At 41.1% G+C, this 22,235-nt stretch overlaps 1 protein-coding gene across 1 annotated transcript in view; it reads right to left on the bottom strand.

Moving 5' to 3' along the window:
• Positions 1-511: 511 nt before the first annotated feature.
• Positions 512-22,235, bottom strand: part of si:ch211-51h4.2 (uncharacterized) — a 142,946-nt gene continuing 121,222 nt past the window's right edge. Inside the window, exons 13-18 of the mRNA XM_049588059.1 lie at positions 22,111-22,153; positions 13,030-13,144; positions 6,923-7,025; positions 4,874-4,943; positions 4,633-4,736; positions 512-1,729 (exon numbers count right to left, since the gene is read on the bottom strand). Of these exons, the coding sequence (XP_049444016.1) occupies positions 1,519-1,729; positions 4,633-4,736; positions 4,874-4,943; positions 6,923-7,025; positions 13,030-13,144; positions 22,111-22,153 (646 nt within the window). The 3' untranslated portion in view covers positions 512-1,518. The remainder of the gene's footprint in view (positions 1,730-4,632; positions 4,737-4,873; positions 4,944-6,922; positions 7,026-13,029; positions 13,145-22,110; positions 22,154-22,235) is intronic.

Genomic DNA, 22,235 nt, shown 5'->3' with positions numbered 1-22,235 from the left:
ATAGGGGTCCCTTTAGGAAAAAGGCTGGGAGCCACTGCAGGAGGAGACACCTGAATAGGTATAAGAACTCTAACATCCCTCTGTCAGTGAATCACCTAAACTCAGGACAACAGGAAGGTGTAGCATGAGGAGCAGTGTTGCATTTTTGAGTGCTCTTTATGTCAGCACTTGGCTGTGCTATCCACTCTACACTTGTTTCTGCACTATGTATGTATGTATTTTTATGCGGCAGGCAGCCTTCCTGTCCGAGACAAGTTTCCCAATAGGGACAGGAATCTTGAAAGGTGTGGTTAGGTTTAGGCACAAAAGTCACAGTTATGGCTACCAAAGATGATGCTATGGCTTAAAATACTCACATCCAGTGGCATAAAAGCTGCTGGGAAATGATGTGATGTGTTGGTCAAAAACACTTGGGCTCAGTGCCACAAACAGCGGTGGAAACGCAGTGAAGGGTTGCCGAAAAACAATCAGTGTTGTTGGTCTTTAACGGTAGGCTGCAGCTTAGCAGGCATCTTGCCTAGATGACATGCCATCCACCTCCACCTCTGGATGCCAAGAGTCAGCACATACATTACGTCATGTTAGAAATTTTTATATGAAACAAACACACAAATCTAACATATGGTTTGCAGAAATGTATAATGCCAACATTTTCCTCTGGCGACTGGGCTGGGTCCTAAACTTGGGAACATTTGCTAATAGGGCAAGATGAAACATCATCATTATGCAAAAAAAACAAAACAAAAAACAAACTGAATAAAAGAATTCTGTAACTTTATAGGTTTAGTCATTTTCTAACTTGAAAACGAAGCTTGTTTGTGTTGAGAGGATAAATAGAGAGGGATCATGCCCATCAGTAGTTGATGTGTGAACATGCATGTGAACGGACTGATCTGAACTTAATGTTTCATTGCGCATACTGATACAGAATGGAGAACAAACAGCTCCCTCTGCTGGCTCATCTGCGGTCACATGATCAGTATAAAAATGGTCCACGGTGCATTTTTAAGGGACCACTTCACTCAAACAGTAAATAGATAGCTGTTAAATTGACTAATTTCATAATAATCAAGCATAAGTGAACATAATAATAGACTTTGTCATTTAGATAAATTCCATTTTTATTCTCTGCATACAGCATTGATAGTGATTTAACCTATACTTTATTATATAGTGTTTCCATAAAATGTATATTTACAGTTCTACAACAGCAGCGACCAGATGCATTCAACTCTAAACCTCTGCAATTCATCAGGTGTATAAAGCACTGAGGCCACCATAGCTGAAGAGGCAAAGAAAATGAGCCCTGTTTGATAAGTAGTCATGAAAAAAGTGGAGTGCAAAAACACAAGAAATGGCCAAAGATGCCATTCAAAGCAAATGATGCTTCTATTTAAAATGCTCAAATTGTATCAAGAGCTTACTAAGAGTGAATACAATATAAAAGCACTTGCAAAGCTTCTGGTTTTTGGCAACTTCAATTCCTGCTGGTCCATCTGTGATGTAGCTGCCTGAGGATCAGAGCAGGATGGAGACATTGGCTGCTGTTAAACTCTCAGTCACATTGTGGTGGAGTGGCTCCTGACTGTGACTGTAGAAAGGCAGGTAATGAGCCACGTCTGCCAGGGTCTGCAGGACGTCATAGGTTACTGCAAACAGGAAGTAGGTGGGGAGCAGCCAACTGAGGCTGAAGACACAGTCACCTACTGGCAGAGGGACAGCAAGGTGTCTGAAAGGATGAGAGAGAGAGAGAGAGAGAGAGAGAGAGAGAGAGAGAGAGAGAGAGAGAGAGAGAGAGAGCACCTGACTGCCGTTCATCCTTGGTAAAAGCTCACTGACCGAGCTGTGCAGCCAAACATTCAAACTCACACAGTGTCGTTTTAAATTCTAGTGAAGCTCCCAATGTTCCCAAACATACCAAATATCTCAAGCTGAGTTTGGGACATTTTGTAGAAAATGATCCAAAAAACGTCTAAAATATTTCTATTTTCTATTTTCTATTATATTTCTAACACGTTTCCTGAAAACAACTTTGTAATCTGATACTGACACTCAAATATATTTAAAAAATTGTCCTCTAATAAAAAGGTTGCTTTCATGCAAACTGCTTATCATGAAGGGTTTTCACATCAAAGCTGGTATGAACAGAGAAACTCAATAGGCTCAATATAACGGCAGCCGTAATGAACATATAAGCACATACACTGATCAGCCAAAATATTAACACCACTGACAGGTGAAGTGAACAATATTGACCATTTTGTTACAATGCAATGTTCTGCTGGGAAACCTTGGATCCTGGCATTTATGTGGATGCCACCAGACAGGCTCCACCCACCCAAACACTGTTGCAGACCAAGTATCCCTTCTCATGGCAACTGCACTCCATGATGGCAGTGCCCCCCAGCAGGACAATGTGTTATGCTACACCGCAAGACCTGCTCAGAAATGGCTGGAGGAACATGACAAACAGCTCAAGGCATCAACCTGGCCTCCACATGCCCCAGATCCTTATCTGATCCAGCATTTGTGGGACTTACCGGTACTGTAGAGTAGGGGTGGGCGATATGGCCCTAAGAAAATATCACAATGTTTCAGGGTATTTTTGCGATAACAATATTAGTAGAAATATATAGATTTTATTATCAATCTAAGAAAATAGAATTGCGACAAAATACGTGATAGAATTTCACATGATAACCTAACAGTTTGCCTTCAGATATCCAGTAAAAAATCAAGATAAACAATCTCTCATTTCTTCAGTTGTAAACAACAACAGTAACTCAGAGTGAGAGTCAGATTGTGTATACAACATTAATAGGTCAACAAAATAAAATCTGCCACAAATTACACATTTCAACAGCTCCCAGATACATATAAGTGTACCCTGGGATCTACATATATATATATATATATATATATGTATAAATGAGCAGGTGATTTCCTTCTTTTAGCAAAATCCTTAGTGATTGAGTTGGGGGAGTTTTTCCACCAGGAACTTTATGCTCATTTCTCCTTCAACCATCACACTGTAACCTGTGACAGGCTGTTATGCTACCAGAACTATTGCACATTCACATATATGTAGTTTTTTTGTCGAGCCGTGAGCGTCACATAGGTTTACATTGTCAAACTTTGATCACTTGACAACACTGATTCCTGTGTGTGCACAGGGAGAGAGGAGAGGGAGATGCTGTGCTGCTGTTCGCGGAATAACTGGAGTCTGTAATGATTTTGCTTTCAGCCATGCTTGTTGTTGCCGTGGGTATGATGCCAATACATCAAAAATCTGAAATATTGCGAGTATAACGATATGAATTTTTCATATCATATTAAAAATATACCACTATTATTGTGAACGATATGATATGGCACCCCCCGACTCTAGAGGAACCCTTGGTCGATGCAGGGGGCCCTCTTGAATCGGACTTGGCTCTGACCTGTCGTGGCATGGCCACAGGCCCTCTGAGGGAGTGTCCTGTGGTGTCTGGCACCAGGGCGTTGGTGGTGGATGCTTTGAGTCTTGTGGATCATGGAGTACCAGCACTTCCAGCAGAAGCTGCTGAATGCAATTAGTTTCAGGGAAACTTGGAGGCTGCCTTGGGCTATTTGCTACATTAGTCTGGCCATTTCGGAGCTGTTTTAGCTGGTCTGCTACAATGTTCGGGTGGGTGGAGCGCGTGAAGTGGCATCCACATGAATGCCAGGACCCAAAGGTTTCTCAGAAGAACATTGAATTGAAATGAAACAGGCTGTTCTCACAGGCTGTTTTGGTTGACCTGAAGATACTGTAGGCAACCATGTCTTCCATCTGCACCTGCACCCTGGCAGCAGTTATTCAGAGGAGCAACAGTAGCAGAAATAGTACTAACAAGAAGGTGCACTCAGTCTTCTATGATATGTGAATCTGCAAGCACAACCACATCTATGTTGGGATATTTCCATAATATCTCTGCTGGAGTTTATTATAGACGAGTCACATTTGGATGTGAGTAAGAGTGTAATAGTTGCGTGTATTAGTATGTGTATATTTACATTTTCATGGCCACACCTTAGTTTAAGAAAAAAGCTTTGTTACAATTCTGGCAGTGTTACAATTGCACCAGTTCTCCCAGTAAACCACTGACCCCAAGTGCTCCATAAACACTGCTGACTGGATAAAGTGTGAGCAACTACAACCAGCTATGTTTCATCACTACTGAACTTTACTACCATCTAGAGGATTTCAAGATGTATGGCATTTATTCTTCCAAGGCCACATACTCTGTCTCCACATGTTAAAAAAAGTAAAAAATATAATATACCGTCCCATGATGAGGACCCGCTGCAAAGTTTAATGTGTTCTATTTTGGCCCATGTTACAGCCTTCCACTAAGTTTCCTTAAAATCAATTGAGTAGTTTTTCTGTTGCTGACAAACAAACAAACAAACAAACAAACTGAATAAATAACTTTCTTGGTGGAGATAAAAACAGTAATAAAGATAATAAAAATATAGGTTTTGTTCAAAAAACATATATTTAAACTTTCATAATATCTGCTCACTGGCTTCACCCTCAGTCAAAAATCATTTATCAAGCACTCTCATATCTCTCACATGACAGATGTATTTGTAAATAGCAAAGAGACTCACTGGAATCTATCTTCTCTGGACTCTCTCAACATGATGAAGACAAACAGTCCCACTTCAGTGTTGAGAGAGAACGAAACAACTTTGTCCAACAAGACAACAAAACCCTGAAGAGAGAGAAGGCAAACACTGGTGATTGGCAGAATTCTGGGCGAGTACTTCATTATCATTAATCTCCATCTCCAATCATCACTATTAGTGTGTGTGTGTGTGTGTGTGTGTGTGTGTGTGTTTGTATCATTACCCTGGGATCACACACTGACACGATAAAGATGACAACGAATGCGAGCAGTGACATGAATCCTTTCACCATGCTGGAAGAAAGACAGAGAAGAAGAAGAAGCATGGAATCAACTTAATTAGTCAGAGTTATCATCTGAGAAGTGTTTGAGATGAATCATACGTCTCACAAAACAAGTCTCTTCATCTTCATTTCTGTGAAGGGAGACAGGAAATAAACTGCAGGTGGAATAATAATGAACATGTGGAAATTGCTGTAGAGACAGGGAGAGCAACGGCTAATCTCTTATTTTACTGAAGCTGTTGTCATCACAGGGGATGCACCCTACAGAGGCTACTGCCCCAGAGCTCTTACTAAAGTTCAACTTCAAAACATGCATCTCCAAGTGACATATGGTTTTACACTATTCCAACATCTGGTTGAAATGTATCTCAAATCACCTCCTGAGCATGAACATGGCAGCAAAAGTACATGTGTAACTAATAACATTAATAATGACTGTACTCCATTTAGATGGGTCAGTGCTGGTGCCCTGCTCCTGTGCTGCTGGCTCTCTGACATGACTCACTACACTTAAACTGCAGGCAGCCATCATCAGTGTTATTACTTACACCAGTGCTTTTACTGCTTTGAAAACTCCATGTTGTAATGACTGAAATTATTATATTTTTTTTCCATTTTATTGTTAAGCAGTGTCTGTTTGCAGCTGGGTGACAACAGTCACGCTGCAGTTGTTTGGCTATTTAAACCAATCCCTACAACACGTTATGATGGATCCCACTGTGCGCTGTGATTGGTTAGTACTCACCACGTCAGTGCATCAGGGCTGGAGGCGGTTAGGATTAGGGCAAAGAGGTCATGGTTAGGGATAGCACTAGCCAATCACTAATATTCTCTGATGATAAGGTGGTGAATTTACCAAAAACTAGAATTACTGCTTTGTGGTTATATGCCTCTGTGAAGCAGTCAAGTTGCAGTTACAGTTTACATCCATTTCTGTCTAGACTCATATGTAACCATGACAGAAGACAACGCTTCAAATATGGATGTTGCTGCAAAGAAGTTATACATTTTAAAATGTGGATGCTTCACACACATCTTCCCCCTGACAACACAGCAGATCTATACAATCAGCACAGTTTCAAGCTGGACTCCCAAGAGCAGTGTCACCTGTTTAGCATCTGACCAAATGTCTCCCCTTCTGTTCCTGAGATATGATGTTGAGTAATGGCCAGAAAAGTGTTTTTGCAGCAACATTATGATGTCACAGTGAAGCTGACCTTTGACCTTTTGGACACAAAATGTCAGCACTTAATGATTTTATCCTATAGACACCTCTGTGAATTTTGTCGTAATTAGCATATGTATTCTTCACTTATAGCCAAAAACATGTTTTGTGAGGTCACAGTGACCTTGTTCTTTGACAATCAAATTTGATCAGTTCATCCTTGAGTCTAAGTGGATGTTTGAGACAATTCTGAAGAAATTCCCTGGAAGCATTCATCAGATATCACGTTTACGAGAATGGGACAGACAGACATGCAGACACATGTGCAGGTGTATGAACATACGTACATACAGACAACCTGAAAACATAGTATCTCCGGTCATGGCTATCTCTGGCACGGATGCATAAAAACTCACAAATGTAAAGCCAGTAGGTCAGGTGATGTAGTATAAAAAGTGACAGTCTACAGAAGGAGAGAGAGAGGTGGTGGATGAATGGGTTTCAATCCCCTGTGAGTCAATGTTGGCAGAATGCACACTGTGTACTTTAACTTTAGCAGAATAGCTGAATAGACCTGTTCATGTTAATGTCACATTTTGATGTTGCTAGAAGACCCAGGAATTTATACACCCAGGTGTAAAAAGCCATATTGGCTATATGTGGACCTGGCACACCAACCTAACACCTAGACCATCAGATTTTGAAAAGGTGTGTGTGTCTCCATACTTCCTGACAGGTTCTGACATTAACCATTATATCAGTCCAGATTTGTTTCTTTGTTGCAGAGGTGAGAGCACAAACTGCTGTGACATGTCCGTGCTCACCTTCTCGCTGAGCAGATGTGCTCTTTGTTTGGCAGGTTTCGCTCCCAAGCTGTAGACAGCCACTCCAGCCTGCTGCTCCACAACGAGCTCACCAAACCGTCAACTGAAAGAAGCACAACCAGTCAGTCTATACAAAACACTTTATACCCAATGATTAAAGGAACACATCTCCATTTAGGGAAAAACACTTCTTTGCTTTCTTGGTGAGAGTTGAGGAGTTAGAAGATCAATGCCATTATAATATCTTTCCAATCAATATGAAGTTACAGCCAGCCTTAGCTTAAAGGTGCCCTGTGGAGTTTTTCTTGTCAACAAACAAGAGTCATGTTTACATTCAGTTTCACCAAAGCCCACTGTGTGTAAATGTGTTGAATGCATTTCCGTCCTCACAAAACATTTGCAACTTGAGTTTTTACATATTTTTTAATTCTGTATTGTTTACAAGTTTACAGTCGTCTTCTTCTTCCCCGCCTTATTGGCACATTGCCTTACCTTACCTAAGCGGGTCCATGTCATTGGTTCGACATCCCATTAGTCCGACTGTCTGCGGGTGTATGGTGCTCCGCAACCGGCTTGAGGCGGAGCAGGCTCACAGCTTATGTGTTTGCCACTTTCTTTTTCACTTTAACCCACACCATGATCTTTTCCTGACCCTAACCAAGTGGTTTTTGTGCCTAAACCTAACCAGACCTTAACCACAGGGCATCATGATGATTTTGGAACGGACTTCGGAACAATGGGTTTAATATGGTTGGAACAATGGGCTCTTGAACCAATGGGCAGTTCCCACCTAAGCATGATACTGCCACCTGGAGATCAGTGAAGTAGTATGACACCATGGGCAGGACTGTGTATTGTCACCCAAACTCATGCACGAGATAAACAAAACAGGAACCCACTCATGAAAAAAGCAGCTCTATAACACTTCTAGACGTTTAAACTTATTAACTGTATCCCAGAATCACTTACAAAAGGCCCCCAAAGCACTTTTAAAAAATGCAAAGCACCGGCACTACTTACTCACTGTGTACTTCTACTTGTACTTCAAAGGAAAATATTGTATTACATTTACCTGACAGTGACATGTTACTGGTTACGATGCAGATTCAGACTCTAATCACAAAATATAACAATCACAATATGATGCATTATTTTTCATTAAACCATCCAGTATTATATTAGTATTGAAAGCTCCACCGTAAAACAGTTAAGTAAATTTAAGTACAAGCCTTCACCACTTATTATTCTCCTCCCTCCCTCTGCTTCATGCATCCTCGAACACATGCATTACATTTTTTAATGCCTGTATGGTGTAGAAAGAAATGAGAAACACTTCATCACATATAGCAAATAATTTATACAAATGGTGTGAGCGCCACAGAATAATTTGAGTGCTGAAAAAGCTTTCAAAATCCCAATTTGTTTTGTTCTAAATTAGAAGATTATTACAACCTAATTCATCAGCAACACTTTGTCTGTCACTTGATTTGCTAAGAGTTAAGTTATTGAATATTTGAATATTCTACAAAGTAAAATTGAATTTATTTAATATTTTCAAGTTTCAAGTTCCCCCAAATTATACAAAAGCATATTTTTCCAAAACAAAGTGTTGTAGTATAACCAACAGGAGACTTGTAATGTGTGAGGTGATTTTAGGGAGACTACACTGTATAAGAATGAAGTTGTTTTTCACGATAAACAAATCACCAAGGTATGTAAAAGATGTTTTTTTCAAACAAAATATTTTGTCACAACCAAGATGAGACCATTGATGTGTGAAGTGATATGGGGGACACAACACTTTGAAAGTGTGAGGTTATGAAATATTCTTTTAGCGTCTTTTTTGGGGGGTTGCACTCTGTAGACGGCCCCTATGCTTTCGTCTCACAGCAGGCTGCACACAAAGAGCAACGTTATTTGTCTGGCTTGGAGGGCGGCTTGTTTTGATTAAAATCCAACACATTCATACAACAACCTTGACTACTGATGTTTGGTCATGGACTTCCCACATCAATGTTTTATGTGCAAGGTACCCTGGGAGCGTTGATTATCATTCTAGGATACCGTGTCAAATTTTGCCTGTTACATGCATTGTGTCTTTTCAAAATACACTTCTGTTTTTACAGGAAATGTACAGTTTGCATAGTCTCTTTCAAAATAAACACACTATATTGGTAAAATACTGCAAGTTTATGTTTTTTTTCCTTCAACAACACAGTTAAACAATAATGGTGACCAGCTGCGTATCATGCCTACATGAAAGGACAGCTTTTCGTTGGTGTCTGATGCTAGAAGTCACTGACCAAGCACCAGTCTTTGATGACTTGGAAGTGAGACCAGGCTGTAAAATCAGACTGTAACTTGTTGTTTTCGTTGGAAAGAAGTGTTTGTGCTTTAACAATATTTCGCTGATGAGTTGCCTGGGAAGTTCGATTCCATGAATATGTTTCCAACTTTACTGAACTGCTTTTAGGCAGGCAGCCAGCTCCCCCTCTTCCCTGTACTGTACTGGCACTGAATCTTTTAGTGGTACAGAGGACTGGACCATACCAACCTCCTGTCACCCCTGGTTATAAGTTAATATGGCAAAGAAATAGACCAAAGATCGCCTCTACTCGTGGTCACAAATTCAGTTAAATATAAATAACGAGATATGCTCTGCTCACAGTCTGCTCTCCACAGAGCCCTGAAGCCCCGCCCCCGCACAGAGACAGATTGCTATTTGCTTGTTTATTCGAAGTTTATTAATATTAAAGTGGATATAATAATATCCAAAGTGGATTGGATGAAATGTTCCGAGATATGCAAAGGACACACAGAGAATTCTTGCTTTACAGCTAAATATTACAATGTCGGATGTTCATATTAAACATGCCCAAAGTTTCAAGTAATGAGGTAAGTATATGTAAAAGTAATCCCTGTGAACAAAAACCTGATATTTCAGACCATTCTGATTACTTTGCTTCAAACATTTTTTTCTATGTTAGACACAAACTGACAGCAGCCTGTGGCAGAATTCTTTATACGATCGTCTGCAGTTAACTACTGCAAGTGTTTGCATTACATACACTGCTATATGTAGCTACATGATAACGTCAGGGAAGCATGTTAACTTGGTTGCTGATGTTGTTAATTTCTTCCCAATTACAGATCATATTCGTTATGAAACATGTCCAGTTTTATTTCAAGTTTTAATTGGTGATTTCTCACAGTAGAAAGGGCCTCTTTTCTCCGTTACAGTCACTCTCTCGGCTGCAATGACAGTGCAGAGACACTGAGATATGGAAGACCTGCAAGGGTTGACCAATCAGAGCAGACTTAGTCTTTTTCAGGAGGGATTTAAAGAGACAGGCACTAAAATAGAGCTTTGGATGTTCCAGCACAGAAAGTATGAAGAAAAGAAAGTGTTAGAAAAGAAAAGAAAAGAAAAGAAAAGAAAAGAAAAGAAAATTAAAACATGTAAGCATCCATCCATTTTCGTAACCACTTGTCTTCTTAAGGGTCGCGGGGGGGTCTGAAGCCTATCCCAGCTGACACTGGGCGAGAGGCAGGGTACACCCTGGACAGGTCGCCAGACTATCGCAGGGCTGACACATACAGTACAGGCCAAAAGTTTGGACACACCTTCTCATTCAATGCGTTTTCTTTATTTTCATGACTATTTACATTGTAGATTCTCACTGAAGGCATCAAAACTATGAATGAACACATGTGGAGTTATGTACTTAACAAAAAAAGGTGAAATAACTGAAAACATGTTTTATATTCTAGTTTCTTCAAAATAGCCACCCTTTGCTCTGATTACTGCTTTGCACACTCTTGGCATTCTCTCCATGAGCTTCAAGAGGTAGTCACCTGAAATGGTTTCCACTTCACAGGTGTGCCTTATCAGGGTTAATTAGTGGAATTTCTTGCTTTATCAATGGGGTTGGGACCATCAGTTGTGTTGTGCAGAAGTCAGGTTAATACACAGCCGACAGCCCTATTGGACAACTGTTAAAATTCATATTATGGCAAGAACCAATCAGCTAACTAAAGAAAAACCAGTGGCCATCATTACTTTAAGAAATGAAGGTCAGTCAGTCCAGAAAATTGCAAAACTTTAAATGTGTCCCCAACTGGAGTCGCACAACCCATCAACCGCTACAACGAAACTGGCACACATGAGGACCGACCACGGAAAGGAAGACCAAGAGTCACCTCTGCTTCTGAGGATAAGTTCATCCGAGTCACCAGCCTCAGAAATCGCAAGTTAACAGCAGCTCAGATCAGAGACCAGATGAATGCCACACAGAGTTCTAGCAGCAGACCCATCTCTAGAACAACTGTTAAGAGGAGACTGCGAATCAGGCCTTCATGGTCAAATAGCTGCTAGGAAACCACTGCTAAGGAGAGGCAACAAGCAGAAGAGATTTGTTTGGGCCAAGAAACACAAGGAATGGACATTAGACCAGTGGAAATCTGTGCTTTGGTCTGATGAGTCCAAATTTGAGATCTTTGGTTCCAACCGCTGTGTCTTTGTGAGACGCAGAAAAGGTGAACGGATGGATTCCACATGCCTGGTTCCCACTGTGAAGCATGGAGGAGGAGGTGTGATGGTGTGGGGTGTTTTGCTGGTGACACTGTTGGGGATTTATTCAAAATTGAAGGCACACTGAACCAGCATGGCTACCACAGCATCCTGCAGCGACATGCCATCCCATCCGGTTTGCGTTTAGTTGGACGATCATTTATTTTTCAACAGGACAATGACCCCAAACACACCTCCAGGCTGTGTAAGGGCTATTTGACCAAGAAGGAGAGTGATGGAGTGCTGCGGCAGATGACCTGGCCTCCACAGTCACCGGACCTGAACCCAATCGAGATGGTTTGGGGTGAGCTGGACCGCAGAGTGAAGGCAAAGGGGCCAACAAGTGCTAAACACCTCTGGGAACTCCTTCAAGACTGTTGGAAAACCATTTCAGGTGACTACCTCTTGAAGCTCATGGAGAGAATGCCAAGAGTGTGCAAAGCAGTAATCAGAGCAAAGGGTGGCTATTTTGAAGAAACTAGAATATAAAACATGTTTTCAGTTATTTCACCTTTTTTGTTAAGTACATAACTCCACATGTGTTCATTCATAGTTTTGATGCCTTCAGTGAGAATCTACAATGTAAATAGTCATGAAAATAAAGAAAACACATTGAATGAGAAGGTGTGTCCAAACTTTTGGCCTGTACTGTAGAGACAGACAACCATTCACGCTCACATTCACACCTACGGCCAATTTAGAGTCACCAATTGCCCTATCCCAACCTGCATGCTTTGGACTATGGGAGGAAGCTGGAGTACCCGCTGACATGGGGAGAACATGCAAACTCCTGCTCCCTCCCGCGATTGAACCAAGAACCCTCTTGCTGTGAGGCAACAATGCAAAATTTTGTTCTAGTAAAAACCCAAAATACAAGTATGACCCTGAAAATGAACACAATACGTAAGTTAAAATCTAAAGGTAGAGGAAAACAGCGAGATTGGCTCTGTCCAAAAAAAATACACCTACCAGCACCTCTAAAGGTCACTAATCAACAACTTACATATTTTGTTTAATGTGCACAAATGTGCAAAAATGACAAGTTGTGGTTCTATGGGAACTTCGTGCAGGAATTTTGTTTGACCAAATATCTGCCAGACACCCAGAGAGGGAAGTCACTGTTAGCTGTTTTCCCATGCCTCCAGTCTTTATGCTAAGCTAAGCTAATCATCTCCTGGCTGTAGCTTCATAGTTATTCCACAGACATGAGACTGATATTCCATCTTCTCATCTAACTCTCTGCAAGAGAATCAAAAAGTGTATATTTCACTATGTCGACCTATTCATCTGAACTTTATAATTCTATGATTAAGAAAAAAATTAAGAATTGTAACTTTGTTTTTACACTACTACCTCCATATACCACCAGTATTGCCATGACCACTGTTATTACCATTAGACTTCTTTCTATGACAGTAACAATAACAGTAACATGAGCTATTTTCCTCTTAATTTTAACTGTCTCTGTGACAGCAACACTGACATTAATAGTAAGAAAGTAAATGACAAAACAACATTCAAGCAGGAGGAAACTTACTGGTGTGTTTCATAGCAGATCCCATTACCAGGAAGGACACAGTGACGCTGATGGCTATAAACACCTGGATCAGCTCAGCCACCCAGGAGTACGCCCTGTAACGTTCATTAATAATCTACATGGGTCGGTGGGGAGGGTGATGGATGTTGGTGGAAGTTGAAAATGAGGACACAACAAGGAAGAAGAAGGGAGGCATGTTTTTGTACTTTAGAGGATCTTCAAGCTAGTTTTGAAATAAACTGCACACTAAGAAAGGTTTTTAAGACCCAAGCACCAAACAGTGCAAGGACCCTACTGTAATGCAAGGAATTATCATCATCATTATTATTATTATTATTACTACTACTATTAATATTTATGCAAATGAATCACACCTTTGAGGAACAAAAGGTGCTCAAAAACTCATCAAACTTTGCACACACATAAAACAGGTGAAAAAAATGTATATTTTACGGGTCTCATGTTCAGGTGTGTACGCTGTAAACTGGGAGGCACATGTAACATTCCAAGTCATACAAAAAATACTCTTTGAGCCATACTCTAAACCCAACAGTAAATCAGCCATTTTGAATTTACTGTGCAAGTTTTGTCTTTTTTTTTTTTTTGTTTGGTATCATACTTTAAAAAACTCCCACAAATTTTACCCGATTGACTAAAAATTTGTCTGTGCCATCTATAACTCTTCGAGATTAAAAGAATTTAAAAGGTTGAGTTTTCATTGAATGGTGAGACTGTGGCAAGGTGCCACAGTCTCACCATTCAATTCAGTTCATTCAAAGGTGCCAAATTTCCATGTTTTACCACAAAGCAGGAAGTGGTTTGTAACTCCACTGCACATGGTCCAATGTGCCCCAAACTCAGTGTTTCCTGGCCTGAACACATCTCAGATATGCTAATATTTAGTTATAGTTGTAGCACCACCTAGTGGCAAAAAGGTGGTGCTACTTTGATGCACTGCTCAAAGCAAGCTGATCAGATCCCCCAAATTTGTGTTGAAAAGCGCCAAAACCTTGATGATGCTTTACTGTAAAAATTGTGAGTTTTTGTTGAATGGCATTGCTTAGACTCCAGACCTGAAGACATCAACATGCCAACTAGGTGTCATTGCACTGCCTACTCAATTTCAATCAATCAATTTTATTCATAAAGCCCAATATCACAAATCACAATTTGCCTCAGAGGGCGTTACAGCATACGACATCCCTCTGTCCTTTGGACCCTCACAGCGTAGACAGATGCTATTTCCAGCGGCCGTGCTACGCACATGAAATACAATCTCACTCCTTCACGCAGTATCCAACATTAGTGGCAATGAACAGTCACAGGAACTGGCGTCCACCCAGCGCCCCTGACATGGGCAAAGCAGTGAAGACTCGTCATCACTGCTTGCAGTTTTAATTTTTATGTGTTATAGGTAAAACATTTAAATCACTACATACAGTGTGTTACTGCTGTGATAATGCATTTTAAAACACGGATGTGTTAAAACAACACTATATGTCTTTTTTCGCTGAAGGACCTGCTGTCATCCCTCTCTGATCTTTCCGTCTTCCATTATGCAGGTTATTGTTCTGACCATAGAGCTTCCTTGTCTTTCACTGATTACCTCTGTCTCTGAAGTTGTGCTCATCAATGAAATCACTTTGTTTGAAATGAACGCTTGCAGACTCATGGCTCTCCATTTGGATAAAGCACTATCTCATGACAGACACAATTAACTTGGATCCCATTACTAATAGTAATAGAGAGTCAGAGGGTGGATTTGTCGTGCATCTGTGTCAACCCAGGCTTCTCTCTGTGAGTTAGGCTGATAAGATTGTTATACCAATTCTACCTGGTGCAGCTTTATTCCCTGAGTTATATTTCCTTTAAAGAGGCTGGCCAGGCCAGCTCCACTGTGCCATCTCTGACTACCAATTAGTTTGTGAGCCAGGCCCAGCCAGCCACTACAGCTAATTGCTGCATGTTTCCATTAGCAGTTGTTAGCTGGGTAGATGCACTGTTTCCTGTGTAATTGGATCCAAACACCGTCTGACCACATGTTGCTGCTGTTCATTTCACCACAAACCATTATCCAGTCCTGCATGTGGCTCTGAGAGCACTTATAAGCCTTTAACACAGAGACAGAATATACAGTAATATGGCTTATTTAAAATCACCACTATGCAACAAAGACAGACAGTACAAGGAGAAGTAAACAAAGAACCCCCTGGATTATGACTCCACTACCAATAGGTACTGGTGTCTAATGGCCTAATTTTATGATGCTGTTACATGTTTTAAGAGAATGAGATGGACCAGGTCTCAGTGACCTTCATGTTAAACACATGCCCATCAAAATCTAATCAGTTCATTTTTGAGTCCAAGTGGACGTTTGTGCCAAATTTGAGGAAATTCCCTCGAGGTGTTTTTGAGATATCACATTCATGAGAATGAGACTGATGCAAGGTTACAGTGACCTTTGACCACCAAAATCTTATCAATTATTCACTGAGTCCAAGTAAATGTTTGTGCCAAATTCAAAGGAATTTCCTCAGGATGTTCTTAAGATACCACATTCACAAGAATGGGTAGGAGGGACGGAGGGACGGAGGGACATTTTGACAGACGGACAACCCAAAAATACAGCTATAGCTGGAAGTGGCTAAAACATACCTTTCATGTAATTCAATCAAATAAAGCTGAGATGAATATCAAGAGAAAAAACAACCCGTGAGTATCTCGCTCATAGACTATACATTAAGGTGGACAACGCATCTCCACTGTACAAAAATGAAGCCAAAATATCCCGAATATGGCCGCTGCCATCTTGCACTGTGATGTCATTTGGAATCAGCAGAGTAGGCAAATTTGTGAATCCTAGGATAGCATAGGAATGGCCCGCCTTCCTCTGCCTCAATTTGCCTCTGATTGGCTTACCCTGACATTCGTACCATTACCCTAACCAATCCCACTCATCTTGTCTAAACCTAACCAATACAACCAATGAATGCAATGTGTAGTAGCCAATCATAGGGTGGGTCATTCCTTTACTATCCTGGGAGATGCAAATTTGCCCACAGTAGTAATCTCTGAAATATCGAGTTCCCAATACACCTGACCGACCAATCATGAGCAGTGCTACTGATTGCGAGCACATTGATTGGCACACACAGCTGTCAATCATGAGGTCACACCGACTTTTTTTGCAGCATCAAATAACTAATTAAAACCAACCTTATCAGAAAAATGAACCCTTGAACACACATCAGCATGATAAGAACTACCTAACATGACAGAAACCATGTTTGGGAAAAATGTGCCATCTGTATGGAAGCCCATTTCCGCCACTTGATGGAAAAAAATAAGATCTATTAACTCAAAATAATGAGATACTAAGTCAAAATAATGACTTACTAAGTCACAATAATGAGATACTAAGTCAAAAATAATGAGATACTAAGTCAAAATAATGACTTACTAAGTCAAAATAATGAGATACTAAGTCAAAATTACAACTTACTAAGTCAAAATAATGAGATACTAAGTCAAAATTATGAGATACTAAGTCAAAATAATGAGATACCAAGTCCAATAATGAGGTGAATGAGTACAGTTTCAGCCTTCGACAATCCATACTCTTCATCTCTCAGTCACGATGGATAACATCATTGAGGGATACTAACTCAAAACAGTGAGGTAATAACTCATTATTTTGACTTAGTATCTCATTATTTTGACTTATTAGATCTTATTTTTTTCCCTCAAGGAAATGGGCTTCCATACATCTGCTAACATGAAGGGGGTGGCGCTTATGACCTGAACTGCAACCAGCCACCAGGGGGCGATCAAGATGTTTTGGCTTCACTTCTGGGGAGCTGTCATGTCGTCCATCTTTATTATACAGTCTATGATGTCAATGCGCATCTCAGACACAGCATGGATTGATATTTTATTTAAAATAGAAAATGAACTGTTCTGTTAGGCTCCAGAAGGACTTTGAATGCACCTAACAAAATACTTCATCATGGCTGAGCTGAAGACTTTAAGTAGCCTACTCCATCAAACATTCAGAAGTGAGATATGAGGCTGAATCTAACCCCTGAAGTCGTTAATGCCATAGAAGCATCTTGATGCCATTTTCAGTGACCTTCATCATGAGCAATCACTATCACTAAATGCAGCAGAAGGTTACAGTAATAACTCATGCATACATTTGTTGAATAGGCACAGATTGTGAGGCGATGGGCCCCTGGGCACAGACGTGTAAAAACTGCTGTACTGCTGAGAGAGGGAGCCAGGCTGAATAAACGTCTAACATCTAACGTCACTCCAGTGAAGCACCCATGGAACATTAAACTGATGCCTCCTCTGTCAGTGGAATAAAATCAAACACTCCAGATGAAGTGAATAATTACAAGTGTTCTCTTTTTCAACTGACCTTTAATGTCCCCCTCCAGATGTATTTTAAAGTAATACTAATTTTACTAATACTAAATTTCAATTTTGTTTGACATAGTTTTCCAACATAATAGTTAAACAACTTTGATCATCTCATTCTCCCTTCCCACTTCCTGCTCCCCAGTGCTGCTCATGCTAGCTCGATATGTAAAAGAGTAGTGTGCATCAAGATGGTTAGCATAAGGGTAAGAGAAAACATCGAGAGATTCAGCCACACGTTTGAGCCTCTGTCAGACTCAGATGAGGAGTCTGATGCGCACCAAAGTCAGCTCAGAGTGGTAAGTGTAGTTAGCATCTTTCATTTGTTTGTTGTTCACTGTGCTAATGCTAACTCGTCTGCTCTGTGCTGCAGGTTTGAGGATTCTTTGCCGGTGTTGTGTCAAAGTCTTTTCTCCTGTCGATATACACACTTTATTAGGTACACCTGTTCAACTTGCTAATTAATGCAAGTATAACGCATGTAGAAATGGTCAAGGTGACCTGCTGAAGTTCAAACCGAGCATCAGAACGGGGAAGAAAGGTGATTTAAGTGCCTTTGAATGTGCGATGGTTGTTGGTGCCAGACGAGCTGGTCTGAGTATTTCAGAAACTGCTGATCTACTGGGATTTTCACACACAACCATCTGTAGGGTTTACAGAGGATGGTTGGAAAAAGAGAAAATATCCAGTGAGCAGCAGTTCTCTGGGTGAAAATGCCTCGTTGATGCCAGAGGTCAGAGGAGAATGGCCAGACTGGTTCAAGATGATAGAAAGGCAACAGGAACTCAAATAACCACTCGTTACAACCTCAGGTATGCAGAAGACCATCTCTGAACGAACAACACGTCGAACTTTGAAGCAGATGGGCTACAGCAGCAGAAGACCACACTGGGTGCCACTCCTGTCAGCTAACAACAGGAAACTGAGGCTACAGTTCACACGGGCTCAACAAAACTGGACAACAGAAGATTATCAAAACGTTGTCTGATCTGATGAATCTGGATTTGTGCTGTGATGTTCAGATGGTAAGGGTCAGAATTCGGCGTTAACAATATGAAAGCATGAATTCTTCCTGCCTTATATCAACAGTTGAGGCTGCTGGTGGTGGCATAATGGTGTGGGGGATATTTTCTTGGCACACTTTGAGCCCCTTAGTACCAGCTGAGCATTGTTTAAATGCTGAGTTTTGTTGCTGACTATGCTTACAGAATCTATCTATCTATCTATCTATCTATCTATCTATCTACATATACAGTACAGGCCAAAAGTTTGGACACACCTTCTCATTCAATGCGTTTTCTTTATTTTCATGACTATTTACATTGTAGATTCTCACTGAAGGCATCAGAACTATGAATGAACACATGTGGAGTTATGTACTTAACAAAAAAAGGTGAAATAACTGAAAACATGTTTTATATTCTAGTTTCTTCAAAATAGCCACCCTTTGCTCTGATTACTGCTTTGCACACTCTTGGCATTCTCTCCATGAGCTTCAAGAGGTAGTCACCTGAAATGGTTTCCACTTCACAGGTGTGCCTTATCAGGGTTAATTAGTGGAATTTCTTGCTTTATCAATGGGGTTGGGACCATCAGTTGTGTTGTGCAGAAGTCAGGTTAATACACAGCCGACAGCCCTATTGGACAACTGTTAAAATTCATATTATGGCAAGAACCATTCAGCTAACTAAAGAAAAACGAGTGGCCATCATTACTTTAAGAAATGAAGGTCAGTCAGTCCGGAAAATTGCAAAAACTTTAAATGTGTCCCCAAGTGGAGTCGCAAAAACCATCAAGCGCTACAACGAAACTGGCACACATGAGGACCGACCCAGGCAAGGAAGACCAAGAGTCACCTCTGCTTCTGAGGATAAGTTCATCCGAGTCACCAGCCTCAGAAATCGCAAGTTAACAGCAGCTCAGATCAGAGACCAGATGAATGCCACACAGAGTTCTAGCAGCAGACCCATCTCTAGAACAACTGTTAAGAGGAGACTGCGCGAATCAGGCCTTCATGGTCAAATAGCTGCTAGGAAACCACTGCTAAGGAGAGGCAACAAGCAGAAGAGATTTGTTTGGGCCAAGAAACACAAGGAATGGACATTAGACCAGTGGAAATCTGTGCTTTGGTCTGATGAGTCCAAATTTGAGATCTTTGGTTCCAACCGCCGTGTCTTTGTGAGACGCAGAAAAGGTGAACGGATGGATTCCACATGCCTGGTTCCCACTGTGAAGCATGGAGGAGGAGGTGTGATGGTGTGTTTTGCTGGTGACACTGTTGGGGATTTATTCAAAATTGAAGGCACACTGAACCAGCATGGCTACCACAGCATCCTGCAGCGACATGCCATCCCATCCGGTTTGCGTTTAGTTGGACGATCATTTATTTTTCAACAGGACAATGATCCCAAACACACCTCCAGGCTGTGTAAGGGCTATTTGACCAAGAAGGAGAGTGATGGAGTGCTGCGGCAGATAACCTGGCCTCCACAGTCACCGGACCTGAACCCAATCGAGATGGTTTGGGGTGAGCTGGACCGCAGAGTGAAGGCAAAGGGGCCAACAAGTGCTAAACACCTCTGGGAACTCCCTCAAGACTGTTGGAAAACCATTTCAGGTGACTACCTCTTGAAGCTCATGGAGAGAATGCCAAGAGTGTGCAAAGCAGTAATCAGAGCAAAGGGTGGCTATTTTGAAGAAACTAGAATATAAAACATGTTTTCAGTTATTTCACCTTTTGTTGTTAAGTACATAACTCCACATGTGTTCATTCATAGTTTTGATGCCTTCAGTGAGAATCTACAATGTAAATAGTCATGAAAATAAAGAAAATGCATTGAATGAGAAGGTGTGTCCAAACTTTTGGCCTGTACTGTATATATACACACTGATCAGCCAGATATTAAAACCACTGACAGGTGAAGTGAATAACTTTGATTATTTTGTTCCAATGCATTGTTCTGCTGGGAAACCTTTGGTACTGGCATTCATGTGGATACCATCTGACATGTTCCACCCACTCAAACACTGTTGCAGACCAAGTAGCCCCTCATGGCAACAGCACTTCCCAGTGGCAGTGGCCCCCCAGCAGGATAATGCACCATGCCACACTGCAAACATCGCTCAGGAATGGCCCGAGGAATGTGGCAAAGACCTCGAAGTGTCAACCTGGCCTCCAAATTCCCCAGACCCCAATGTGAATGAGCATGTGTGGCACATGCCATTAACCCACCTCACAACCCACTGGACTAAATGGATCTGCTGCCAACACACTGGTGCCAGACACTGCAGGACACTCCAACAGTTCCTGTGTCCATGCCTTGACAGGTCAGAGCCAAGTCCAATTCAAGGAAGCCCCACCTTGAATTAGGGGTACATCTGGGGTACCGGCACATCAAAAGAATCCTTGAGCAGATTGGGACCAGGGAAATTAAGAAGCCAGGTCAAAAACTTGAGCTTTTTGTCACACTCCACAGTCCACATCTAAACAGTTTTTGTAGTGTGGCATGCTGCTTTTATTCTGCTGGGGGGCCACTGTCATTGGGAAGTGCTGTTGCCACGAGGGAGGTGGGGGGTACTTGGTCTGCAATGGTGTTTGAGTGGGTGGAACATGTCAGGTGGCATCCACATGAATGCCAGAACCAAGTTATTCACTTCACCTGTCAGTGCATTGCAAATGTAATGTTTTGGCTGATTGGTGTATATATCGTATAAATATACATATATCCTACAGCTGACAAAACCCAGATGTTATTCTCTTCAGTCTCTCAAAATTATTCTCTTTTAGAGAAACGTCTGGGCTCCTTGTCCACAAATGTGAAACCTGCAGCCAGACACCTGGCTGTAATATTTGACAGTGATATTTCATTTGGAAAACAAATTACAGAAGTCATTAAATCATGTTTTTATCACCTGAGGAGCATCTCAAGCATCATCAGGTCATTTTTTTTCTGTCAACTTGATCCGGAGAAGGTCATTAATACTTTTATTTAATCTTGGTTAGATTTTTGCAATGCCTGTGTTCAGGATGAAAAAAAAAACATCTCACACCTTCAGCTGGTACAAAAAGCAGCTGCTCGGCCTTTAAAAAGCACTTGAAAACTTTAGAGTTAAAACTCATTTTAAGATTTAATTGATGACCTTTAAAGCACTGCATGGTTCAGCTCCCAGTAACATTGAGCCAGCGCGCAGCCTCAGATCATCAGAAGGACTCTGCAGGCTGTTTCTCAGTTCCAGCTCAATAGTCTGATGTTAATTTATTGAAGTCCTGAAATGTTTTTTTCTTCCTGATTCAACCATGTAAAGCACTTTGGAACTTTGTTTCCAGAGGTGCTGTGGGAATAAAGCGTACAATTATGATTATGATTATTATATATCTAAGAATATTCAGTGTCATCTAGACGATCGCATGTTTAGAAGTCAAAGGCAACTGGATGGCTCCATGCTTTGTAAATTGTTTCTCATTAGCTCCACTGACTGTCAGGGAACTCCCTGGTATTCATGTGACTTCAGGGTGTGAGAGAAGGCTAAATGCTTACCAGAGGGAAAACTGCTTCAGCTGACAGAAATGAAATTCACAATACTTCATTATGTGCATCTTCCTAATGTTCTATACCTCACCAACACCAACACCAACACATAAAACAGAGTGTGGAGTCTTACCTTGGTCAGGGGAATAGTTGCAATCTCTCCTGCTTTCTCAGACCTGAGGGGAAAAACAAACACAAACAGGAAGTTTGGATAGTAAGTTTATCAGTGGTCGCTCCCTCAACTAATGTTGATATGAG

Source organism: Epinephelus fuscoguttatus, linkage group LG10 (assembly GCF_011397635.1).
Source record: "Epinephelus fuscoguttatus linkage group LG10, E.fuscoguttatus.final_Chr_v1".
Taxonomy (NCBI): Eukaryota; Metazoa; Chordata; class Actinopteri; order Perciformes; family Serranidae; genus Epinephelus; species Epinephelus fuscoguttatus.
This window is presented reverse-complemented; position numbering and strand designations above follow the sequence as displayed.